Genomic DNA, 27678 nt, shown 5'->3' on the forward strand with positions numbered 1-27678 from the left:
TTTTTTATATTTTATTTTGTTTTTTATATTTTACTTTATTTTTTATACTTTACTTTTTTTATTTTTAAACAAATTTTCTAATAGATTTTCTATTTGAGCAACATAACGAATCACCCTTTATCGAAACTTGGCAAACAACCAGTGAAATAAAAATTTTTTGCCACCCCACATTTTTTGGCACTGAAAACTTTTCTCAAACACAATAAAGCAATCCACAAGCCAAGCAGAAAAGCGAGGTATCACACACACACATACATATCGCACACATACACATATACATATCTTATGGCAAACCTTTTTGGTATCCAACGCCAATGTCATTGAAAAGCGCGCCAAAATCACCATTATTATTGAGTATATCATTGTCCGTCAGCAGGTTGTTGTTGTTTTTGTTGTTGTATTGATTATTGACATGATAATTGTAGTTATTGCGTAGCCATTGTGGTGGTTGCTGCTGTTGCTGGAGCTGCTGCCGCTGCTCCAGACGATGTTGTATCAAATACTGCTGATTGCAAGTCAACGCCGGCGAAGTGGCTGCGCCTGCCTTCAACTGGACAGCTGCCGGTCGTGAGATTGTACTTTTTCCTTCATTATTATTACGCGCCCGCACGCCCACCTCCACGCCCTGATCGCGCAAATGTTGCTGTAACCGACGACGCTGTAACAGTTGTTGTTGCAATAGCTGTAATTGTTGTTGCTGCATTTGTTGATAGTAACGTATTTGTTGTAGCTGTTCAGGCGTAATGCACTGATGTTGCGCGGCCGATGAGCTGCTGGCAACATGTTGCTGCTGCTGCTGCTGCTGCGGCTGATGATGATGCCTACGCTGCCCATAGTAATTCTCCTTGGTAGAGCTGCCACCCGAGGCTGAGGAGGCATTACTATCACAACCGCTGCTGGTACTGCTGCTATTCGAATTAGCCGTATTGGCTTTGTGTGCGGCAGCGGCCGCAGCCGCCGCTGCTGCTTGCTGCCAGCATTTCACCTTGTTCTGGCAGGCGTCTGCGGCGTTGGTGCAATTGCACCGTTCGCTGTGCAGTTTGGAAATGTCTACGAATCTCATGAGGAAGCTGAAGAGCGTTAAAAACATCGATCGAGTGAGACGTTGAGTTTAACTAAAAGCTGCGCATTAGCAGCATTTGTGCAGTCACGTCGGTACAAAAGAGATGATGAGGGGTATTTTTCAGGGGTAGCGCAAAGTTTAAGAGCAAACACACGGAGGTGAACAACTCTAATGGCTGTGTGCTGCTGGAGCAATAAATGTTGCTTGCTACGGAACAATGTTGCTGGGGGATTGCTGCACTGCGTCACACTGCAGTGCAAATGAAAATATTTTTCAGCACTCAAAATTATTTATTATTAGTTTTTTCTCTATTTTTCTTTCACTGTTGTCTTATTGATTTCTTATTAGTGCCGCATTTATTTCGGTTTTGACTTTTTTTTTTTTGAGCCTTTTGTCTTTATTTTTAAACTTTATGAATTCGATCGGCTCTATTCACTTGCGGACCAACGCGACGATGTTGCGCCTCGCAATTCACTTGCTTGCTGTGTGGCTGGTGTCGCTCCAGCCCACTTCTGTGCGTTTCTACTTCTATATTTTTAGCCGACTCGCTGTTGGCGATGCTGCTGGTTTGACGTCAATTTGTTGCGCTTGTGTGTCAATAATTTACTTCAACGCAAAGACGATTTTTCCAAAGTTTTCGTTTGTTATTAAATGTTGCTGCTGCTCTTGTGGCACTACACATTGCTTGCTTGCACACTGAGTTTTTCAAGTTTATTTTGGATATTTGATTATTTTTCAAGTCAATATTTTTTCAATTTCTCCAGCTCTACATGCATACATACATATAAATGCCGTTCTGAAAAACCGAAAGTTTTAAGAATAACCCAAAATTGTTGATTTTTCGTATCTATTTGTATTTTATTTATATTTTTCTTGTTCTAACACCATAATTTATGAGTTCTCTTCAACATCATCGACGCCTCGACAGCCAAATTTTTGGTTTTTATTTTTTTTCTATCGAGAACTTTTGTTGTCTTACAACAACAACAACAAATTCGACTTGTTTCTTTTATGCAGCGATGAAAATCTAAAATTAACTGTTGTTCCATAGCATGCAACATAGCGCGCCGCGCTATCATGCTCGTGCCACTGACTGTTGCACTACTATAAACCGGAACAGGCAAGAGGCCAGAGAAAGAGCTAGCAACCAAAGGAATATTCCACTGCAGCGACATGAATTTGGTAGCAAGCAAAGGAGCGGCGTGTGCCGCAGCCATCTTTTTTCGTCATATAGTTTTTTTGTTTTGTTGTTTTTTTTCTTTCTTTTTTTTTGGGAAAATTTATAGCTTCTCGACAAGCAAACAAGCTTTTTGGCTGCATGTCGCAATTGCCTGCATGCAAATGAGGAACCCGTTACAAATTTGGTTCACTTGAATTGATTTTAATATTTGCAAAGTGAGAAAAAAGGATACGTCGCAAGCAAAAAGTACAGTCACCAAACTAGGCTAAAGTGCTGGTATTGGTGGCCGTTAAGGAAAGTAAATTGAGGTTAAGCAATTCAAGTGAGAGTAGCGCATGCAAATGTCTGCACATTGTATTTGTAAACATATGCCAGCGCTTGCATTGCACTCTGCCTGCACTTTGCACTGCTGTGGCTGTCAAGGTGTTATGCCACTACAATAATTTACTTTAGAAGTTACCGCAAAGCTATAAATCGTGTGCGGCAACTCTTCCTACAACGATTCCGATGCCTTTCTAGCACGCCATTGACACGCTAGGCTGTCTCGGCACCGCTCGGTTGTTATGCAAAATTTATGCACATTTTTGTTACAAACACTTTGAATGGTAATAAATTTCGCAAATACGCGGCAGTAGCAAGCCCAGCCAGAATGCCAAGGAATACCAAGCGAATTTTAATTAGCATATTTGCAGGCGAGCTACAACAACAAAGCACATTTCAAGGGTTGCAATCGGAAATTGCCTTAGCCTGTGCGAGTGCTATATGAATTTTCTGCTATTTAAGTGCCAAAGAGTACCTATTTTGAAAGCAGCCTAATTAATATTAAAATTCGAAAATGGCTTCCGTAAAATTTACCAAATAGCTGCAATTTTGTGCTTTATAATAAATACTATATATATAAAATATAATAAAAAATATAAATATTACCAAATCTTGCTCAATTCAGAATAAGCTAAGCCAATGAAAAGCTATGGTCGTATAGACAAAACTACAATAAGGAAATTTTGGCTTGAAGGCGCAGTATGACGCAGACTGCCTATAATTGAATTGTCTACAAATGAAAGGACACAGAGTTCCATACAAAAGGCTATTTATAAACAAAAAACAACAAAAAACAGTAAACAGCAAAAAAAAATTATTTTTTTTTTTCATGTGAAAGAAAAAGCCTTGCACTGCCAGCAAGAAACATTGCCACAAATTAAATCTACTTTGCAGTTACTTGAAGCTTGCATTTTGTTATACTAAAATTTAATGGGCTATAAAATTGCATACTTTGACGAATTACAAAAACTCTAGTTAAAAATTTGAAAGTTTTGATGAAATCGATGTTGGTGGTGGCCCAACAAAATATTAATTTCCACAAATTTAATCAGTTTTCCTAGATAATTCTTATTTTCTAAGTTCGTTTGTACACTTTTGTTAGTGCATTTTTTTGGTTTTTCGTACAAAACTTTTAAAGTAAATACTGAAAATAAATTTCTGTTTACATTTGTTATATAATTAGACTCAAAACAAAACCGCATCATTACATTTCTTTTAAATGCTGTAGATCGAGAGAAATTAAGAAAAAAGGAGTCGCACGGAGAGTTTTGTCCGGAACTGTATATTTTTATAAAATAGTCATCTGTTTATAATTTTGCAACAAAGTACACTACAGCATTACTTATGATGGTTCAATCAAGTAGACACATTTTACAATACAAAAACAGTTATTCTAATGCCCAAAGCGCAGGTATATACAGTATGAGGAAAATGTACAGTGTGTCTAATTGGGTGTCTAATATTTTCATATGTAGAAAAAATGCAGCCTGCTTTACAGTGGAACTAAAGGGAAGTTATTCTACGCATAAATGGGATACACTGTGTTTGGAAAGACTTATTTTTTGCCTATTTTTATTTCTCTCATTTTTTACTTTTAATATTTTATTTATTATTATTTTTTATTTTATTTATTATTATTTTTTATTTTATTTTTTATTCTCGTTTCCTTGGTTGTTTTTTTTGTTGAATGAACATTTTTTTTTTATTTAATTCTTTGCTATTTCATGAGTGCTTTTTTATTTTAAATACTTTTTTTGATTGCTATTTACTTTTATATTTATAATTAAATTAAATTAAATATTTTTGGTAGTATTAAATATTATTTTTTTATTTCATTTGTCTATTTTTTTTTTCATTTTTTATTTATTGTTATCTTTTCTTTTAATTTTTGGTTTTTTTTAGTTGAATGAAATTTTTTTAATTACCTAATTCTTTTATTTTAATAAGTGCTATTTGATTCTAAATAACTTTTTTATTATTATTTACTTTTATATTTCTAATTAAATTAAATTAAATTTTTTGGTAGTATTAAATATATACTTTTTTTTACTTCAATGAAAAATTGTTTAAATTAATTTTTTTATTTAATAAGTGCTTTTTTATGTTAAATAATGTTTTTTTTTAATTAATTTTTTTTTTATTTGACACGTTAATTTATTTACTTTTTTGTCAATTTATTTATTTTTTAAATTTAATTTTTTTTTTTTCTTCCTTTTTTCGTTTTTTCTCTTTCTTTATGTTTTTTGCTGTTTTTATTTTTTTCCGGCCGCCGTAGCCGAATGGGTTGGTGCGTGATCACCATTCGGAATTCACTGAGAGGTCGTTGGTTCGAATATCGGTGAAAGCAAAATTAATAAAAACATTTTTCTAATAGCGGTCGCCCCTCGGCAGGCAATGGCAAACCTTCGAGTGTATTTCTGCCATGAAAAAGCTCCTCATAAAAATATCTGCCGTTCGGAGTCGGCTTGAAACTGTAGGTCCCTCCATTTGTGGAACAACATCAAGACGCACACCACAAATAGGAGGAGGAGCTCGGCCAAACACCTAACAGAAGTGTACGCGCCAATTATTTATTTATTTTTTTTTTTTTTTTTCTACTGCTTTGAATTTTCCCCCTTTATTATTTCATTTTTTTTGTTTTTGTTTGCCTTATTTTACATTATTTATTCTTTTCACTTTTATTTATTTTAATTAATTTTTTGGTTCACTTTGATTAAATTTTTTTTTCAATACTATTTTAATTAAATAATTTTTTTAATTTTATTTATTTTAATTATTTATTTCTTTTCTTTATTTTGGTTGGTTGGTTGGTTTAAGGGTGACCCCTCATTGGAGTGCCACATAGACCGCAAGTTGGGTCCATTGTGTTGCCCTAGAGCTCATTATATTATATGATTTCCCCACCTAACCGAGATTTTGACTATAGATTTTGGTCAAAGATATTAATTCGTTTCGAGAATTTTATGAGGGATTCGATTTTCAGGTCCGAGAGTCCTGAAGGATTGTCAATTGAGCGAGAAGAGCGAGTCGACTTCTGGCTAGACCGGGACAACTGCACAGCAAGTGTCTGCTCGATACTTCCTCATCTTCGTCCTCGCAGTATCTGCACAGGTCGTTTTGAGGAACCCCGAGCCGACGTGCGTGAGTGCCCAAAAGGCAGTGACCGGTGATGAGAGATATCATATGCCTTAGTTCGTGTTTCGAAAGACTCATAAGGGTTTTTGTCTGTTTCAGATTGTAGGATGGCCAGATTTGTCTGGTCGCAACGCAAGTAGTTTCCACTCGCCACCTGCGATCAGCAATGCTGTGAAATTCTCGATCAATGATCATTTTACATTTCTTTATTTTAATTACTTATTTTTTTTTTGCTTTTCCTTATAAATGTTTGTTTTTTTTACTTTTCTTTATATTTATTTTTTCACTTTCATATATTTTAACTGTTTGATTTTTTTACTTTCATTTATTTTATTGTAATTAATTAATTTTTTTACATTTTATTTATTTTAATTATTTATTTCTTTTCTTTATTTTAATTACTTAATTTTTTTTCTTTTCTTTATATTTATTTTTATCACCTTTGTTTTTTTTTTGAATTATTTAATTTTTTTACTTTTTTTAATATTTTTTTTCTTTTATTTTAGAATTCAACTTTTTTAATTTTTTTCACTTTTATTGATTTTGTACATAAAAAGTGGTCATTTGACCATCGAACAACAGTCATTACATTTTTCAGACATTTCGTCCCAAAATAAAAGGGAAATAATATTATTTGTGCAAAATATGTACAGTAGATTTCAACACTGAAAGAAAGCTCATAAAATACACGCACACGAACACAAACCACAAATTATGTACCAGTCGGCAGCGAAAAATTTTTGATAGATGAGATCACGCGTATGAGATCTGCGAGGTGCATGCAATAAAGCAAAGACCCAATAGAAAGCAACAAAAGTATTTTATTTATTTAATTAAATTCCCGAAAACATTGTTTGGTACGAAATAGCCAATACTGAACAGCAGAATATGGCAAGTGAAAGAATAATTTTCTAGAAACACATGTGGAAATTTATGTGAGTATGTGTGTATGAGTGCAAATATAAAAGTACCTCTGCAAATGTTATAATGACTCATAATCCATTTTGATTTTTGTAGCTTTGAAATAAAAATAGTGCACTAATTATTATTCACCCCTTAGAACTTGAATGCCAAATTTAGCAAAAGAAAAATCGCGCCTTTAAATTACTCCACCCTCATTCATGGAAACAACTAAGCGCGTGAATCATGTGTCAAGACTCATGGCAGTTGGTACGCTCAGAGACAAAGGCAGCAAGACAAAAAGAAACATGAGAATGGCTTCTGGAAATTTCCTTATTTTTTTATTTCCTGGTTCGCCTGATTTTAGCTCCACAGCACGCAGAGGACAATTCAAAGCAAATTCCAAACAATGCAGCAAAATATCCGATAGCGCTAAATCTCACACTCACAGCCGCGTGATCTGGCGCCATTAAGTATGCAACTCAATACGGAGTTTGTGCGAAAGTGAAAGTCCCAACTGCACACAAATCAAATTCACTGTCTCTGCACCCTTTCTCCCAGCCACTTGCAGTGCTCCCTTAACTAGCTCCCTTTTTGTCGTGCTATAAATTTTGCAACGCACTAAAGAGCTGCGTCATCTGCAAGCAGCAGTCCAATCTGCAAACGCCGCATGTGACCTCTCTACTTCACAGGCGCATCAGCAGCAGCATTAGCGTCAGAGTGTCTGCCATGCAGGCAGGCAGGCAGGCAAACGGCAGCAGGACGCCTGTGCTATTTGTTAGCAGTGTTGGGCACTTTTTTTTTCACTTTCTTTCTCGTACATCTATTTTTCTGCACTTAAGCAAGTTTTGACGCATTGTTCGAGTGGTTGAATGTATATTTCTGTGCGCCAGAGTCCTGGCAAAGGACCTGCTGTCTGTCAACTGACTATTCAACTGTTTGTCTATCTGCATGACGGCCACCAGTACTCTCAACTGCCTGCCTCGCACAAATACAATGCATGCGTGTGTGTGAGTGTTTGTGAATGAGTTTACTAGTCATGGAGTAGCAGCGGAAGCGTCAGCGTGACAAAGAGTTTCGCAATTTATTTGTAAAACATTGTGCAAGTTTTGCTTCACTTCAGAATTTCTACATCATTTCAATATCCTTTGCGTTTTCTCGCTTTTTCATGCATTTTTCTACCTACAGACATCAAAATGGCCGCCATACTGCCGCCGCCCATTTTCCTTTTTTTTCTATACACCTACAGATCCAAGTAGCACTGCTGTTTATTCGTGTGTAAATGGAAGAGTTATTTATGTATGTGTGTAAGTATGTATTTAAATGGAAAAGTTTGGCGAACGTGCAGCTGGAAAGGTAAGTGAAGCGTAGCTGCTGATTATTTGCACAACTTTTTGCATTTCTCACCCACCACCTTTTCTGCCTCCTGGGCATTCGATGGCAACTGGCCAAGATTTTGTTATATTTCGCTGCTGCTTAAGCTAATTTGAAGGTGGTGGCTTAACGGAAAATAAGGTGATTATGAAATATTTTTGCTTCTAATTTTAATTTGTGTGACACAAAATATTCAGGTGGGATTGATTATACGAGTACTCAGCTCAGCGCGCAATGGAAAAATAAGAGAAAGCGGAAATAATTGTCTAATTTTTATTTTTAAATTATTTTATGCTTTAAAATTTGTTTATGAAAATACCGAAAAGAAATGAAGGACAAAAATAAATATTTAATGAAATAATCAGTCTTTCGTATGCCCACTTTTTAGAAAAATTCTGAGTTTGTAGTTGATGTCTTGTTCCACAAATGGAGGGACCTACAGTTTCAAGCCGACTCCGAACGGCAGATATTTTTATGAGAAGCTTCTTCATGGCAGAAATACACTCGGAAGTTTGCCGCTGCCAGTTTTATAGTCCATTCAATATGTATAAGTAAAACAAAATGCAAGTATCAAGTGATTTTGAGGAGTTGAGTATTTTCCTTTCATATAAAAGACTTCCGAAAATGTGCTTTAGATGGAAAAAAATTCTAAGAATTTAAAAAATTTGATGACAATTTTTTGGAAATTTTTAAAATTTTGTGCCAAGTTTAGAACTTCGGGTTGTTGTTTTTATTGAGAGTGTTGTTGTTATTGAGATTGTTGTTGTTATTGAGATTGTTGTTTGTGTTTGCGCTTCTTGTTGGGTTTTTGTGTTTGTTTCTGGTTTCTTGTGTTTGTTGTTGTTGGTATATTTGTTGTTGCTGTTCTTTGTATTTGTTGTTGTTGTTTTCGTATTTGTGGTTGTTGTTGTATTTGTTGTTTTCGTATTTGTTGTTGTTGTATTTGTTGTTGTTGTATTTGTTGTTGTTGCATTTGTTGTTGTTGCATTTGTTGTTGTTTTTTGTATTGGTGTATTTGTATTTGGCGTTTTTGTATTTGTGGTTTTTGTATTTTTGTTGTTGTATGTGTGGCTTTGTATTTGCTGTTGTTTTTGTATTTGTTGTTGTAGTTTTTGATTTGTTGTTGTTGTGGCATAAACAGTGCCAATACAATTACTGGAAATGCTGCCGGAAAGGCAGCCCTTGGCCGGATGTTGTTCCGGTGACCTGGAACTGACGGTCGTTGGAACGGAGCTTTGAGTTATATGGGTTTTGTTGCAGAATGCGCAAATTTTTCTTAATACTTCTTACAAAAACATGCAGAAAAACATATTTTATATTTATTGAATTAATATTTTTTACAAAAAACATACAGAAAAAAGTATTAACTACAAAAAAATAATGAAAGCTTGTTAATTCGTTGCGCTTCCATTATTTTGTACTAATTATATTTTTATTATTACTTTTTTGTTATTTTTTTATTATTTTTTCATTTTTATTTTTTAACTTTTTTTTTATTATTTAATTATTATTCTATATTACTAAGTAACAGCATAAAATGAGATTCTGAAGTATCCAAAAAAATGTTTTTTTTTTTTTATTTACATCAGTAGGAGGTTTTTCAAATGCCCAATGCATCATCAAAGCCTGCCCAATGGTATGTCCCGAGTCTAAAAACCTCTCCCTCGTTTGGAACCATCGCCCGGATTAGTTACCGGGAGATTAGTCTTCGTTCGGCGTCGCATTAGTCTTCGTCTTAAAACACCCAAAATCGGTTCTAAAACTTTTACTTGTTCTACTTTTTCACAGGCAACAAATATTGTATTAATATAACTTTTCCTTTTTTGAACATTTTCTTGAACTTCATACGGAACTTAGCTTAAGAAGATGAATCAGTGGTTTCATCCTCGGCAACTGGTTCGGCAGGTAAACCTACGAGAGTTTATCTGTTTTTACAAAAGGGATCAGAAAAACTCAACTGCTGTTGGGAGCAGCATAAAACTGCAGGTCCCGCCTTTTGTGGAGGAGGGACTCTGAACAGGTAGCTTATACGTCAATTATATAAGAATTTTTTTTTTTGCTTTTAGGAGATAGTTTCCGGTACCGATTCTAAAAATTCTTTCACTTATAGAAATTCTCAATACTCCTGTGTATTCAAAGGCTATACCTTTTTATTACATTTTGAGCCATGTCAGAGATAGAGAGTATTCCACTCGCAATGAAAACTTTGAAAATCAGATTTTGTTTATAAATATTTGCCCATTTTGTTGCCTCAGGATTGCTTAGAAAGTTGGCCAAAATTTATGCAAAATTTTAATTCTTTTACAAGAATTGTAAATTATTCATAAAAAACTTTTTTTTTCAGTAAGTCTTATCACGGAATCTAATAGTGCTAGAAAAAAGATTTCTATAAAAATTAGTGGAATAAAATGAATATGAAGAAATTTAAGTGATATTGAAACAGCTGTGCCCACAACAGTCGGTTCTACGTCACCGGAATGACTCGAATTTATATCCTGCCGAGAACTGTCACTCCAACCGCATTCCCCAAGTAAGAATGAGAAATTTTTATGCTGCTAAAACAACCATAACAACATATTCAAACTCCTTTTGAAGTCCCATACCCGGAAAACATTTTCAGTTATTAGTGCAATGATGCGTCAGGTGTAAAACTCATCCGCAATTCTTATTAATTATAATGCCAATCGAGCATTCGATTACTGAAGCAACAGTCGACGAGCTACATTTCTTCTCTGTGGTAATCAAATGCAACCAGGGTAGGTTTTCATATTTGACAAAGCATGAAGAATTCGCACTTGAACGTGCAAAGTAAATGCAGGTTGTTCGCTAGTGCAACTATAAGAACGAATATTTGATGAAAGAAATACAAAAAAAAACAAAAAATAAAAAAAAAAATGCAAAAACTAGAAATAAGTGTATACGTGCGAAATAACTGCGAAAATAGAAAAAAAAAGTGAAGCTTTAAATATTTTCCATGGCTTTGCCAACACAAACAAATCAGCAGCACCAATCGATATGAGGAGTGCTCAAGCATACGAGTGCAAGCACATTCACAACAACGCACTACTTGTTTGTATGTATGTACAAATATCAGTAGTCGAAGACAAAACCATCGGAGCAGTATGCATATGCATACACCTGCGTTTGCAATAATAGCAGCGCAGCATATCACCTTGAGCAAAAAGTTATCGGAATCAACGCCAGGTGATGCTCTAAGCCAACTTATTCTGTTCTGTTTTTTTTTATTAAAATTTCTGGCAAAATCGCTATCGCCATTGATTAACATTTGTAAAAGTTCTGCACCGTTGATTCAATGATTCAAAAACTTTAGAAATTTTGGGCAACTGTTTCAGTAATGATACTCTAAAGAAACCAGTCGTTTACGTGTGGCATGAACGCTTCAGAAGAGAACGTGAGCCCATCGAAAACGACGAACGTAGTGGCAGGTCATCGATATTAAAAATTTATGAAAACGTAAATAAAGTGAAAGAAAAGTTGATCAATAACAGCAAATTAACCATCAGAGCGCTGGCAGAGAACTTGATCATTGCTTATGGATCGGTTCAAAATATTGTAGTTAATGATATGAGTTTGCGCCGTGCTGATGCAAAGTTGGTCCCACAGAACCTGAATTTCACCAAAGACATGATTTGAGGCTGAATCCGACCCAATATTCATTATTGGAGCGAGTCGTGAACACGCTCCGATCAAACGCTGGCTCAAGTACGCTGCAGTTGATGGAAAGTATTTTGAAGGCTATAATATCACTTTTCAGAAATAAATCCGCATTTTAAATTCTTTGAACATATTCCGGAAACTTTTTCATCGAAGTGGTATTGCAAAATTTTCAACTTTATTAATTTTTATTCAACTTTTTAATTTTATTATACAAATTTAATTCCTATTACAACAATAACCAAAAACTAAAAGCGTCCAACCTTGGAAAAATTAAAAAAAAAAATTGCGAAACTTTCATTAAAATTTCAAACCCTTAGCCAGAATTTCTAGAAAAATTCTGGGCATGCACTTTTGTGGGCTCTTAAATTTTGGTTCTGTTATTACACCAGTTTTAAGTAGCTCCAAATCAGCGCAGATTTTTGATAACATTTCTTGTCGACGCTGTTAGGAATTCCCTTCCATATAAGGAATGCTCGAAATGTTCTTTATATGCAGAGCAATACCGCCAACAAAACGAAAAAAAAAAACGTCAAAAATCGACGCTATTTCTGAGCCACCCCATATTTGAATTGTTTATACAACATGAATGGACTATAAATATTCATACCCAGAATTTTTATAGAAAGTCTGACAAAAATGTTTTAAATTTCGATGAAAATTTTTTGATGTTATTTTTTTTATATTACATAATTGGACGCTATACATTATGAGGTTTTTGTTGTAGTATAACTATAATTTATATTTCTAAAAAAAATAAAATATATTGGGAGGTTGAATTAGTTTTAAAGGTTTTTTTCGAAGATTTGGGGCTTTATTGTGAAAAAACGGTACAAAATATTTTATTCGAAGTATTGGCCATCGCTAGCTACAACTTTCGCCCATCTTTCGGGCAATTTCCGGATGCCGTTTCTCCAAAATTCTGGCCGCTGCTTGGCTATCCATAACTCAACCCATATTTTGGTAGCCTCGTACGAGGAGAACCGCTGGTCCGCCAAATCGAGACTCATATGCCGGAACAAATGATAATCGGAGGGAGCTATGTCTGGACTATACGGCGGGTGGGGTAACACTTCCCAGCCAAGCGTTCCAAGGTATTTTTTGACAGGTTGAGCAACATGCGGCCGAGCGTTGTCATGTTGCAAAATAACCTTGTCGTGCCTTTTTACCGTTTCCGGCCGTTTTTCTTTCAATGCCCGGCTTAAACGCATCAATTGCAGTCGGTAACGATCCCCCGTGATTGTTTCGCCCGGTTGGAGCAGCTCAAAATATACGACGCCGACCTGATCCCACCAAATGCAGAGCATGATTTTCTTGCCGTGAATATTCTGCTTGGCCGTCGACGTTGATGCGTGGCCGGGCAAACCCCATGATTTTTTGCGTTTTGGGTTATCGTAGTGGATCCATTTTTCGTCGCCAGTCACCATCCGATGCAAAAAACCCTTCCGATTTTGTCGCTCGATCAGCAATTCGCACGTAAAAAGTCGCCGTTCGACGTCGCGCAGCTTCAACTCGTACGGGACCCAATGTCCTTGCTTTTGGATCATTCCCATCGCTTTTAGACGCTTGCAAACGGTTGATTTATCAACGCCCAACGATTCAGCAAGCTCTTTTTGGGTTTGGCACGAGTCCTCGTTTACCAATTCCCCCAATTCCGCGTCCTCGAACTTTTTGGGCTGGCCAAGACGCTCCTTGTCTTCGGTGTGAAAATCACCACTTTTGAATCGTCGAAACCAGTACTCACATGTTGAAATCGACGGAGTATGGTCTGGGTAGGCCTCCTGCAGCAATTCACGGGCTTGGGCTGTATTTTTTTTCAAATTGAAGCAGAAAAGCAAAGCTTCCCGCAAATTGCGTTTCGACGGCACGAAAGTTGACATACTCGGAGCACGAAAACACTGCGTTGTTTATACTTCAGCGAAATGACAGATACTGATAAACAAAGCCTAGGGATGAGGCTTTGTCATGAATATATATTCAGTATTGCCAACGCGATAAAGTGATAAATAGCGCCATCTGTGTGTCACCTTTAAAACTAATTCAACCTCCCAATATGATAAAAGAAATATGTAAATAATAATAATAAAAATTTTAAAATAATAATACAAAAATTTAAAAATAATAATAATAACAAATTTTAAAATAATAATAAAAAAATTTAAAAATAAAAAATAAAAACTCAAAAATAATAATAAAAAACATGAAAAATAATAACCAAAAATTTGAAAGTAATATGAAAAAATTTAAAAGTAATCATAAAAAAAATAAAAAAAAAAATGAAAAACAATAACAATAAAAAATAATAATAAAAAAATTAAAAATAATAAAAAAATGTAAAAGTAATAGGAAAAAAAATATAAAAAAAAATAATCATAAAAAAAAATAATAGTAAAAAAATTAAAAATAATAAGAAAATTAATAATAATAATGAAACAATCTGAAAACAATAACCAAAAAACTTAAAAATAATAATAAAAAAATTTAAAAACAATAATAAAAAAATTTAAAAATAATATTAAAAAAAAATTTAAAATAATAATAAAAAATTTAAAAATAATAATGAAAAAATTAGAAAATAGTAATAAAAAAATTTAAAAATTATAATAAAAAAATTTAAAAACAATAATAAAAACTTTAAAAACAATAACAAAAAATTTGAAAATAATAATAAAAAAAAGTAAAATAATAATAAAATTTGCTTAAAAAATAAGGAAAAAATTTAAAATAATTATAAAAAATATAAAATAATAGTAAAAAATTTAAAAATAATAGTAAAAATATTAAAAATAATAATAAAAATATTTAAAAACAACAATAAACAAATTTAAAAATAAAAATACATAGTGAAAACTTAGCAAAAAATCGCGCTGCTATTATTGTGAACACAGGTGTACGTATACATATAAACATATATAGTAAGACTTGATTGCACGCATTCACATAGAGCACAAAACTGTACCCGAGAACACATCATCAAAGCAAAATTTATTACACACACATAAACATATGCACAGAGGCACTTTTTCATGTTTGTCGGTATGAATGCACACGCAAAGCTGCCAATATGCAATAAAACTATTAACATGAAATACACATTAATGTCAGTGCACGAGTAGATAGGCACAAGTATAGTCGTAAATGTAGTCGAATTGTGGCCAATAAGAAGAAAATTCCGACTTAGCCTAGCGTAGAATAAAAATAAAATGCGTGTGCAACCAACCAACAAGCAAAACGTACAAATAAATGCTTGAAGCCGAAGAAGAAGAAAACGGACAACAAAAACAGAAACATATAATAATACCAAAACCGAGGAAATATTGATGCTGTGCTGAAATGCACAAAACATGCCACACAATGCATAACAAATTGCCGCTACCGCAGCGCAGCTGCCAAAATGTGATCCGTTCTAGCGTACCGGGCGGCGAGTGGTGTACCACCTCAGAGCAGGCCAGGTTACGCATACGCAACGCAGCACCCGCAAGCGCAAGGTATTTATATTTGTGTGTGTAGCCGCAGTAGTTAGAAAGACGCAATGATTTGGCATGCCTCTATTTTCTATTCTATTCTATGCTACTTATTTTTTCACGCACTCATTTGCGTTTTAGAAAAAATAAACGCAAATTACAACAATCAGCACTTAGCGTTGGGCTGCCGCACGCAAGCACGCACAACGGTTGTTTGTATGTAAGCGCTACTACTGATGGCATTTGGCATTTTGCACCTTTCCTGCTGTGCAATGGAAATAAATAAATAACGAAGCACAAAAACGCAAATACAAACTACCGCACAAAGGCATTGCAAATTGCTGAGCATAAAGTCAAGCAGCGGCACATTCGCTTTGCAATGCGTTGAGAGATCAGTGCTGAAATCTTTATGTTGCCGTTGTTGTTGTAATGCTGTTTGTTGTAATTACAGTTGCAATTGCATGCTAGTTGGTGGTGGCCAACGCAGAACCAGCCACCAAGTGCGCTGTGATGTTGTGATGCTGCTGCCACTGCCACTGTCAGTGCCGGTGCGGCTGCTGGTTGGGACGGCGTTGCACTATGTACTTGGCGGCGGCGGCGACGGCGGCAACTAGGCTCGTCTACTGCAATTGCTTGCAAATGACGGTAATTAAGTACAAATCACAAAAACAACATCAGCAAATGCACTGCACGAACACACGCACACACAAAATTTCACTTGAAAACACCGGAGTTCAATCACATTTGAACTTTTCAATGAAGTCGATTTTTATAAGAAGCTACAGAAAGTGAAGATACGCTGCACTACACATGCAATTAGTTGCATACTCAGTTATATATGTGTGTGTGAGTGCGAGCGCACTAGTTGGCATGTCATTACTGTACCCGCTGCTGCTAACGTTGAAGTGGACGACCTTATCGCACAGAATTGCAGAAATGCGTGCATTCGTGCACAAATGCAAAGCGAGCGATTTGAAAATGATGATGGATGGCATAAGGCCCACTTATAGATAGACTGTCGGATGAGAAATTGACAGCAAGAATGATGAGTCAGTCGACAATTGAGAAAAAGTAAAGCATGCGTAATGATGATGACTACTCGAGATATGTGTGGATGTGTGTATGTATGCATGTATGTATGTATGTAAGTATGCATGTATGTATGCACTGTAAAGAGCTTTAAGATTTTCCAAAGCGCAGAAAGTAGCGTGAAGCGGAAAAAGCTTGAGGAAGGAAAAAATAGTTTGATGTCTGTTTAGATGACACTTTAACCGCTTCTGGGCGACTTGAGGCATACACAGCTATTACTTTTCGCAAGCAAACTAACAGTAATTAAATAGAAACACGAAGTGAGTACCAAACTTTCGCCTTTTTGACTTTTCCAGAGGCATCAAAAGCGAGGTATTCTTCCTTTTATCTCGTTGCCACCAGTCGGTAACGGATTTAAGGTTTAAAAAGCCTTGAAGCTTTCGTACTATTTTTGTGCTGTTGTTGTTTTTGTTCTAATATCCCTATTTCCACTCGATTGCGTGGCAGCACAGACATAGCTAAAACAATACCTCTCATCATTCTGCACATTTTACTAGGCAAACATGCCTCTATCAGCCCTATTTGGTATTACCGAAAACAAGAACCTTGGTGGTTCCTGTACTGCAAGACATCTACTTGGCGTCTATCGCTCTTAACTATGTCCATGCCAACTGGAAGAAAACGAAGGCTGTTGTCATACCCAAGACAAGGAGTAAGGGTCCCGACTTAGCCAAGGACTTCAGGCCTATAAGTCTCACCTCATTTATCCTGCAAGTGTTTGAGAGATTGATCGATTATCACAGCCGAGAGCACATTGAATCCAAATTATCTGCAGTGCAGCACGCTTACCTGAAGGGGGAAACAAGCTTGCATGAGGAGGTAGGGACTGTGGAAATATCTCTGGAGGGCAAACAATGTACTTAGGCGGCCTTTATAGGTGTAGAGTGTGATTTTAATAACGTTTGAGTGGAGCCAATTGTCACTGCTTTAGATGGACTGGAATGTAGAACTTGTCCCAGTGCTACCCTTAATGTCTTTTTGCTCTTGCTTCCCAACGACTTTCACGTTATTTTTATCGCTGTTCGAAGTGCAATCAGGATAAAGGAGGTTGCCTTTGGAGGAATTTCAAGCAGTTAACTCCGCATTTCTCTGAACTTCGTACAGATCTCTCTATCCGTAAGCCGGTGGGAAGGACTGGAACGAGGGGAAATCTATACAGAGGTTGTTGCCTCTGTCTTCATTGACGACTCCAAGATGGAATCGGGAATCGGAAGTCGGAGCTTGGGTTTTCTCTAAAACGACCAATTTATCAATTTACTTAAGACTGCCGAATACTGCTACTGTTTTTCAGGCAGAAGTCTTTGCGATCCCCCAGTCATGCGAAATGCTTAGGGAATGCGAGAGCGTGGGAGATATCAATAATTTTTCCTATGGTCCAGTTGCGATCACGGATGCAGCTGCCAAGGTGCAAATCAAAACTGATCAACTCTTTTAACGAGGAGATGTTGTTGTTGTTGTAGCAGTAACTTTGCCCTGTCAGCGTAGTGTTATCAGCGGTCTTCTCTGTCTAACTCATCTAACGCTAGGCCCAGGAAACTTGCTGTTTCGACAGGTTGGGTCCAGAGGGAGAGGGGTGTTAGATGAGTGGGTTTGATGGGGCATGTGAAGAGGTGGTTAGTGTCGTGCGGGGTCGGGGTCGATTCTGTATAAATAGGAGTTTAACCTGCTACAGTTTCCGGAACGTAATTGTGCTAAGGTTACGCGGGACTCTCGGGGAAGTTTGAGCTCTTCGTCTGCAATGGGTGGTGATTGGACTCCGATGACGGCATTCGGGGGTCGGGAGCTTAAGAAGGTGGTAAGAGTTTCCCAATGAATGTAGTTAATTGTCTCTCTGTACAATGTCCAATCCAGTAATTGTCGGCATTTTTTGTCCTGGAGCTCGTCCGCGTAACTAAGGAGGTGTCCCCTGACATGACTGGGAGGTGGCTCAGGCTCAAGCAGGTGTCTACATGGATGGGATTTGCGATAACACCCTAGCAGGAACTGTCTTCTGAGCAGTTTATTTTGCTTCTTCACAAGGAGCATGCAGAAGGTCAAATCTCGTGGTTGTGCAAGTAACATTTCTCTGATCTGGGTTCCAGGACATAGGAATGCAGAGGAAAATAAAATTACTTATAAACTTTTAGGAAGGGATCAACAGCAGCAGGTCATCGGCATCTTTCTGACTGTTGTTAAAGGGGAACTGTACAAACTATTTCTCAGGAAAGCGCAGAAGAGATGAAGCGCCATTTCTTCGTGTGCTATTACGAAAATCATTTGGACCCAGTACAATAGAAAGTTCTAGGGATTCGACGCCATTTAATTTCCAAAGTCGTAGCTGTGTTTACCATTTAACTCCCACTGCAGAAACTATGGGAACCTTTGAGAGAAGATGGCTGTTGAGCACTTTCTCTGCAAATGCCTACTAAACCCACCTAGATGATTGAGATCACTAGGTACTTCTTTCATTGACAGCCTGGGGCAGTGCGTCAACCTAAACCCCATCAATCTTCTCCATTACATCAACAGTTAGGTTGGCTGTAGATATCTGCCTGTTGGAGGTCTCAAAATTGTATCAAAACGGCGCTTTAGTGCTACTTGAGGTTTGCCAGTCTGGTACTTCAACCATTTCACCTACCTACCATTGCAACAGCAAAAAATTCGCCATAAATGCTTGGGGAATGCCGTTCAAGTCATAGTGTTTGGCTGGAAGTTGATCTGGGTCGGGTTGTTCTAATAACGTAGAAATGAAAATGAAAAGAATCGGTACAATCTAATTTTGTTAGCCTGCTGTAAACAACCGTTACTATGAGGCAAGGTTACTGCGCCCTTGTGTACGATTGTGCACGAGTACCAACAAAATGGGCCAGTTCGCTAGACTCAAATCAGATAACCATTCCAGCGAATTTACTGTCTATGTTTTATTGATATTTATTCACAACATCTTCAGTTATTTGTTTTACAAATCTTTCTCGATTTGCTACTCCAAATACTTAAAATGTCACACTACGGCGGCAAATCGTCACGGAGTGCTTTAAGTGGTTATACAAATCCCTCTGACTTTTCCCCCACCCCCCTGCTGCTTATACTGAAAGCAGGCAGATGCATGTATACATATATAGGTGTATGTATATGTATGTGTATGTATGTATATGTATGTGCATGTATATATATGTGTATGAACCAGCGAAGTACAGTGCTGTGCAGTTCAATGCACTTCAGGCGAGTTGGCCTACATTATCGACATGTGTTTTCATGTATGTGTGCATGTGTGCGTGTATATGTAGTAGCAGTAGTTAGTTGTAAGTCGTACGAGGCACAAACAGTTTTTTTTTTGCTTTGGGCCTATATTTTTTAGTTTTGCTACAGTTTTTAGTTATTTCAATTTCTATTTGTTTAGTTTTGACTCGTTTTTTTCGCAAGTTTTTACGCTAATGCGCCCAACATGTGTCCACAAGCGAAAGGCAAAAACACAAAATGCATCGAAATCGCGCGCAAAAAGGTAATATAAACAATGTGAAAATTTCAAATAGTTGCGGAGCGAAAATAAAGCAAAACGCGGGCAGGCAAAAATAGAAAATTAGCTGCGCAACTGTTTATGTAGGCGCATAAAAGTGCCGCTTGCAACGTACGAGTATATCCATACATACATACATATGTATATATGTACACATGTTCATGCATCCAAAGCAAATGAGGCGATGGAGTTGCGCGCCAAAATTGCATGTTGCAGCCTTTCAGCAGAAAATAGAAAAATTGCAAATGTTTAGAAAAATGCGAAAATCTCGAAAATCGCGAGAATATACATAAATATGTATGAATGTATGTAAGTGCACACAAATATAGACACATAAAAGGGAACCGCAATTGCTGCTGCTAACACATTTGTACATACATAGACATATATATATAAGTATATATGTATGTATGTATGTATGTATATATGTATGTGTATGTATGTATTGTTCGCGTAGCGTTTGTTGCATCGCCCAATTTCCCGCCTCGAATATGTTGCTGCTGGCGGGCAGGCAGGCAGGCTATTAAGCGGCAAATGCTGCACTGTCGACCATTTGTGGTTACGGACTGTTGCAGCCACTTCTGTTGCAAAAATCAATTTTAAGACAAACAAGAGGTTGAAAATTCTTTGCGAAAATGAAGAAAAGTGTGCAGAAAGCTGGGACACAAAAGGAATACAGTGGTGTGCAAAACATTTGCCACCAAAGTCGAAATCATATAAAACGGTTTTGAGTGATGGGGATATTTATTTTGATCTCTACGCGCTTCATTGCCTGTCTGTCTGTATACTGCCGCAGAATATTTCACAGATGTCAAATATGATTGACATATGACGCTATTTGCAAAAAGTATAAATCTTCCGTTGCCAATCTGCAGGCTATCGAACGGCTCACAAGTTGCGGGTAGTGAACTGCCTTCAGATATGGAGGTAAGCTGCGAATAAGTTTTTTCTAACAAATAAGTAGTCCCGGAGAAGCAACTGGTGATGGATACGGACGTAGAAGGGTGGACAGTGGGCTCTGTACGATATTAAAAAAAAGCTACAAATCAAATCCATCACCGACAAGGCGAGGAAGTGTCACCTTTAAATAAGCTATTTAGGGCTAGCGTCAGTCTTGCAGCAAGCGGCTGAAAAACTAAATGCTGCTCCCTCCAGCTAAATCTAAGATGGCAGCCCAATCGTGTGGATAGGGACTCTAAGCTAACAACCTATTTCTCTTGAATTAAATCTGTTACTGAAACCGAATCAAATAAAAGAAAATGGATCAGCACTATGCGCCCAAAGGCGCGCCCTCATAGCAAGTAATAATAAAAAAAATCTTTCAATGGGGTGATTAATTTTGCGCCACTTTCTATCTTCTATTTCTATACTTTCTGGCTTAAAGTAATATTTGTGCACTGGGTTTTTCTTAAACAAAAAACAAGAAAAGCTTGTTGAGCTGAGCTTCTTGCTTTGCATTTCATCAGAAATTTACACTCTTCACGCTCCTGGAATTCATACAACTTTCCGTTGGCGGAAACCTCTTCAATAGTTTTTACCGAAAAGGGAGGAAATAAGTGCAATTCCGACATTAAAGAAAACTCAACGAAAAAGAAATTGTATAAGTGACCTCTCCCAAAAAGAAATATCATTAAAATATTCCAACCTTCTTAACCTTTTTTAGGCAGCCGAGTCTTGTTTACGAAAAAACTGATATTGCGTTAGTGATTTACGAAAAAATCAACGCAGATCCCGCTCATATTACCTCGTTGCATCTTAACAGCGACTTATTGGACGAGTGTGTGAAATGAATGAGTGTGAAATGAGCGAGCTGAGTTCTGCTAACTAGTCCCGGTGACGTGGTAGCCCAAGTTACTCTCACAATTTTACTTTTCATCTTAACTGAAGGTCAAACCTGGTAATTTGTCATCCTTGAGAGAAGCTAAAGTGAACTTCAATTCGAACTCAGTCCCTCCGCTACTAAAAGAAGAGCCTCGGAGTTTGGTCTACGTAGTTACAGATGCACGAAAAGCCTATTTGTGTCTACAAAAAACAGGACAGCGGGGCTAAGATTTGGTAGTGCGCACTTAAATTGGACTCAACGGCAGTGAAAGAAAATTCTATGTATAATCAGATAAATTTAAACTCAACCTCGGAGCATCAAATAGGACTTCTTTTAACCTCATAAAATCGTGGTTGGAAGAAAATCACAAGTAAATGTCATGATATATTCGGTGCAATCTCGTGATCTTAACGAGATTGTGAATATGCGGATGATGGTTAAAGGCAAGGCAGACCGGAATGTTGATGAACTATTCGCCAGATCGATTTCTCCAGTTTTTCGCCAGCAATTCTCAACATTTTTATTGTCTAAAGCCTTTTGGCTCCAAAGCCTAGAAGATGTGCTGAAGTTATAAAAATAACGACTATGCAACAAAAATAGTGAAATATTGTAGACATTTTTTGTATTTAGTTTAGATCTGCGAATGTTTGGACACTGAAATTTTAACTTGGGTTTATCTAAGTGATTGGCAATAAGCGAACCTCCGAGTGTTTTCTGCCATGGAAAAGCTTCTCATAAAAACTATTTGCAGTTCGGAGACGGCTCAAAACTGTAGGTCCCTTTATTTGTGGAACAGCATCAAGACGCACACCACAAATAGGAGAAGCCAAATACCTATCGGAAGTGTACGCCAAAATTATTTATTATATTTATTTTTTTTTTATCTGAATGCCTTTTTACCTCTATTAGTTAATGAATGAAATAAATTGAAAAAAACGATCACAAGATAAATACCCCAACTGGTTCGTTCTAAAAGCTTTGATCTCCACTGTATCTTAACTTGTAAAAAACATCATAATTTTTAAACAAATATTACAAAACTATTCCCTCATTGATAGCGGAAGTTAGTTCCCGCTCCACTTTCCTCGCAAAAATGTGCTCCAATTTTTAATGGCACTAATAACTGCATTGCATACAATGTGAGTAAAAGGCTTTGCAATAGGTGCACTCAAATTCTTACAGACAAATTTGGCGAAAATATTTCTTTGGTCCTGGCATTTAACCATCGAACGCAAGACAATTCAATAATGCGTGGAAAGCAATCAAATTTTTTATCGCCAAAAGCTTCGTACGCTGAATTCTGTAAGAAAAACCACCTTCAGTAGTGAGGCCCATTTCTCGTTAAGTGGCCTCGTAAGTCAGCAAAATTCTCAGACGAAAATGGACGTGAGACTCATGAGATGCCTCCACACACCGAATGTGCCACCTACATTGAAGTGTCGCATGTGATACTCGCCCAAATTTACGAATATATTCGGCACATAAATTCGCTGATGCATATGAATTAATGAAATATGAAATATTACTTCAACTGTTTGCCTTAGATAATTTTAAAGTTGAAGCGGACCTAATGAAAACCCCTACACCTTCTTTGTGCCACATGCAACTCCGCTGGCTGCATGAAAACAAGCAAGCTCGTACATTTTGTGGTTTTTACTACTTTTCATGTTTATGCGAAGCTTTGTCGCTATTCTACATAATACATACATACATACAAACATACATACATACAAACATACACACATACAAACATACTATTTCTCTTGCATTAGAATTTTTACTTTATTTCGTTACATTCTGATGTCGAATTGAATTGGCTGACTACGAATTGGTAACGAAAAACATAAAAAAAACTAAAAAATAAAAATTAACTAAAGCGAATTGGTTATCAAGAAAAACGAATGAAGTGAATTGGAAATGCTTTCATGTATTTACATACATACATATATGTGTGAAGTTTATATATGTGTATGTATGTATTATGTGCTTATATGCGACCACCGAATACTTTAGAATCACTGCTGTTCTTCCGATCGCTCCCTCAGCTTTGTAAATTTTGCAGTCTCGCACTTACAGTTCGCTTTTTCCTCAATTTTCTTTGTGAATTTTCATTGAAATCTTTACAATCGAAAAAGGTCACTGATAGTTCGAGCGTTGAATGCGGAAGCAAATATATGCGGGTATGCGCTCGGTAGAGTATTTATTCTCACCGCATTTATTCAACTTAAAACTGAGAAAAGTAGAGAAGAAAATTGAGTGGAAGTGAGTGGAAGTAAGGAGAACCACAAAAAAGTGGTATGTAAATTTTAAAATTAACCAGAAGTTGCGTAAGGGGGATTCCAAATTGAAGCAGGAGACTCTCGCAGAGACTGTAACTCAAGTATGGATTGGAGTGTAAGCTTTTTAGCGCATTTTGGGAAATTTTAAATTTTCATATCAACTGTGAACAAGTGAGACGAACTATTAGAAAATGTTGCTATTGGTAGGTCAAAAAATGGGATTTATCGGATGACATTTTTGTTTTAAAAGTATGGCTGAGACTGATATGTCAGTTAAATGCGTACACGCAAGGAAGGTGACAAAATGAGAGTGAAGTGAAAGTTTATGAGAGGATTTAAAGTTTATGAGAGGATTTAAAGTTTATAGGTGTACTTCGAGTTTTATGAAGTGGAGCTCGAAACAATAAATTTTATTACTTTAGATTTTAATTTTAGAACAAAAACTACTTATGTTAATCGTTTCATAAAAAGTTTTGCTATTTAAATAATTGTTGTTTCAATAATTTCTTTCATACTTTGCTTAGCTTTGTCAGCAAAAAAACAAAAAATTGTCAAAAATTAACCGTATTTTGTAGCCACTTGCAACTTGCACTTTACTGTACTAAAATTGAATGGGTCGTCAATCTGCATACCAAAAAATATTCTAGCAAATCTGATTAAAAAGCTTGAAATTTTAGTGAAAATTTGCAAATTTTCGTAATTTTTGCAGAAAGTTTGAAAAACGATTTATAGGTTTTTGTTACAATGTTTTTTTACATTTTAAGTCATTATATAAAATAGGAAAATTTATAAAAAATTAATATACACTAAATAAACAATAGTAAAATAGCCAAAACTGATTCAAATGTCACGTAACTATTTTACTGTCCATGAGTGTACATACATAGGAGTATATACAGTAGTTATAATTCTTTTTTTTTCTGTATTCTTTTCTAATTCATAAAATATGAATTTAAACATTATTTAAAAAATTAACTTTGGAAAAAAAATTAAGGCTAAAAAATAAATATTAAAAATTAAAATAAAACAAATAATAAAAACTAAAAAAAAAGTATATCAACCTAAAAAAATATTAAAAACTGAAATAAAACAAATAGTAAAGATTTAAAAAAATATTAAATACTAAAAAAAACCAAAAAACAACAAATACTAAAAATTAAAAAAACTATATTATTAAAAACTAAATAAAATATTAAAAACTAAAAAAAATATTAAAAACTAAAAAAAAATATTAAAAACTAAAAAAAACCAAAAAAACAATAAAATTAAAATAAAACAAATATTAAAAAAAATAAAAATTAAAATAAAACAAATAATAAAAACTTAAAAAACATATTAAAAACTAAAAAAATATTAAAAACTAAAGGAAAAATTAGAAACTAAAAAAAAGGTTTAAATCAAATAAAACAAATATTAAAAAAAACTAAAATAAAACAAATATGAAAAACTAAACAAATATTAAAATCCAAAAAACAACTAATAGTAAAATTAAAAAGAAACACAAATATTCAAAACTAAAAAAAATATTAAAAACAAAAACAAATATTAAAAACAAAAACAAATATTAAAAACTACAAGCAAATATTAAAAACTACAAGCAAAAATAAATGCACCACAATCAAACATGAGAAAAAAATAAATAACGAAATATAAAATCAAAAACGTGCAAATAAGCAAATGTAGAAAATTATAACAAATAAAAAAATTTAACTAAAAGAAAACAAAGTACAATCAGGGCTATATAAAGCAAAAAATACAATAGGATATGGCTCTCAAACTGTAAGGCAGATGAGCGGGCCAGACAAGGGACCTGAACGGTAATTTCTCCGCGAAGGGAGAGGATTGGGATCCCTTAGACCACCTGCGGTCTGCTCCTGGAAAGAAGATGGACGTCGCGCCAACTCAGCAAGCGCTGGGCAAGTACACAAACTTGTAAGTTTGCGAAATCCTCATGGCCACATGTGGATCGGAGGCGCTCGAGAGATCTGCTGAGGTTGACAAAATCTCAGCTCTCGAATTTCGTGGGTGTTCTCACAGGACACTATCCGCGAGGTATGCGCATGCTGTGAGACTTGAAATTACCTCAAGACCTTTTTGTGTCAGCGCTGTATGGAGGATGAGATGGAATCATCTCAACTCCTTCTCCTTAGCTGCCCTGCTTTTGCGTGGCTAAGATTTAGGCATCTTGGCTGTTACTTCTTTGCCTGCTGAGCGTGTCCACTCTTTGGGCAACCCTTTTTAGCCTAACATAGCTTATAGATTTCAAAAACAGATTTTTACAGAACCATTTTTTTTTTTGTCAAAAATTTTTGGAGAACTTCGTTTCTGTCTTTTTTGTTGTAATTTTTAAGGAACATGCTATACAACATTTTTTTTAGAATTACAGTAGGTTCTGTTTTTATGCGGCTTTTTTTATGCGGTTTTGAAATAGTGCGGTTTTTTTTTAAATTACAAAATGCATGTCGACCTATCGGGAATTGTACATATAAACAAGATTCTAAACCAGCTAAGCAAAAACTCATCACAGATTACATCAGAAATGCTAACCCTACAAGTATGGAACCGCCTGCATAACTATCTAGATCAGACGTGTACATTTCCTCAAGTGACGAAAGTGATTTTACGCCAAATCCTAAACGAACGCGCAACATGTGGGTGTTGTCTGATTCTATTTTTGACTTCAATTTGTTTTTCGATTCTGACGTTTCTTAAATAAAAATATAATTTTCAAAAATACAATATTTTGTTTATGCGATTTTATTTAATTATTTCAGATTCATGCGGTCTATGGAACGTATCTATAGTTATAATATGGGACTAGTGCCCTTTTTTATGCGATTTTATTACATTATTTCAGATTTATGCGGTTTTAGCACTTTGAAACGTATCTATAATTTTACTATAGAACTAGTAGCTTTTTTTATGCTGTTTCTTGCGGAACGTATCTACCGTATAAAAACAGAACCTACTGTATATTGTATTTTTAGTTAAAAATTTTTTGGGGCAAATTATAAGCTTTTTTTTACTTTTTATAAAATTTACTTTAAAAAAATGGTTAGAAAAAAAAATTAATAAATAAGGGAAACAAAAAAAAAATGTAAAAAAAAGAATTAAAAAAAAAAGAATTAAAAAACAAAGAATTAAAAAAAAAATTAAAAACAAAAATTAAAAAAAAAGAATTAAAAAAAAAATAAAAAATAAAATTAAATAAGAAATAAAAAAATTTAAGAAAAATAAAACAAAATAGAAGAGAAAAAAATGTTTTCTACAAATTTTTTTTTAAGTAAATTTTATAAAATATTAAAAACAAAAAAGACATATTTTTACATATTTTCCATATTTTTTCTTTTTTTTTTAATATTTTATAAAATTTCCTTAAAAACAACAGTTTAAAAAAATTTTTTTTGCTTTTCTAGTTTTATCTTTATTTTTAATTTTTTTTGTTTTATTTAACATTTTTTTTATATATTGTTTTTTTTTATTTTATTTTTCTTAATTTTTTTTTTAATTTTAATTTTTTAATACAATTTTTTTTATTTATTTTTTCTTTTTAATTTTGTTTTTGTTTCTTATTTTTACTGACATTTTTCTATATAGTAATCCCTGAAAGTTTCATTATTAAATTCTCACAACTTTGCCAGTTATGCATATTCGAATACCAACAGCGAGCCAGTGGAAAATCAGTACAAAATACTGCTCTAGCGAGGTGCTAGCAAACGCACGTACTCGTACATTACGTCCGTTTGCAATTCGATCAAAGTGTCGCTACGAACGTATTTGAATATAACTCGAAAGTTTCATAGTGGGATGCCGCTACTTCCACACTTCCACTATGAAACTCTCAAGGGTTACTAAACGTAGTCTCATAGTCTCTAATTTT

General features: G+C 35.2%; 1 protein-coding gene across 5 annotated transcripts in view; it reads right to left on the reverse strand.

Annotated features, from left to right (window-relative positions):
- The window catches only part of LOC128855866 (uncharacterized), a 63114-nt gene that overhangs the window by 32662 nt on the left and 2774 nt on the right, over positions 1-27678 (reverse strand). For 3 of the 5 annotated variants that reach the window (XM_054091079.1, XM_054091080.1, XM_054091078.1), the window contains exon 2: positions 295-1859. The exons of the other annotated variants lie outside the window; for them this stretch is intronic. In XM_054091079.1, the coding sequence (XP_053947054.1) occupies positions 295-1090 (796 nt within the window). In that variant the 5' untranslated portion in view covers positions 1091-1859. The remainder of the gene's footprint in view (positions 1-294; positions 1860-27678) is intronic. 5 annotated transcript variants of the gene reach the window in all.

This window comes from Anastrepha ludens, chromosome 2 (assembly GCF_028408465.1).
Source record: "Anastrepha ludens isolate Willacy chromosome 2, idAnaLude1.1, whole genome shotgun sequence".
NCBI lineage: Eukaryota > Metazoa > Arthropoda > Insecta > Diptera > Tephritidae > Anastrepha > Anastrepha ludens.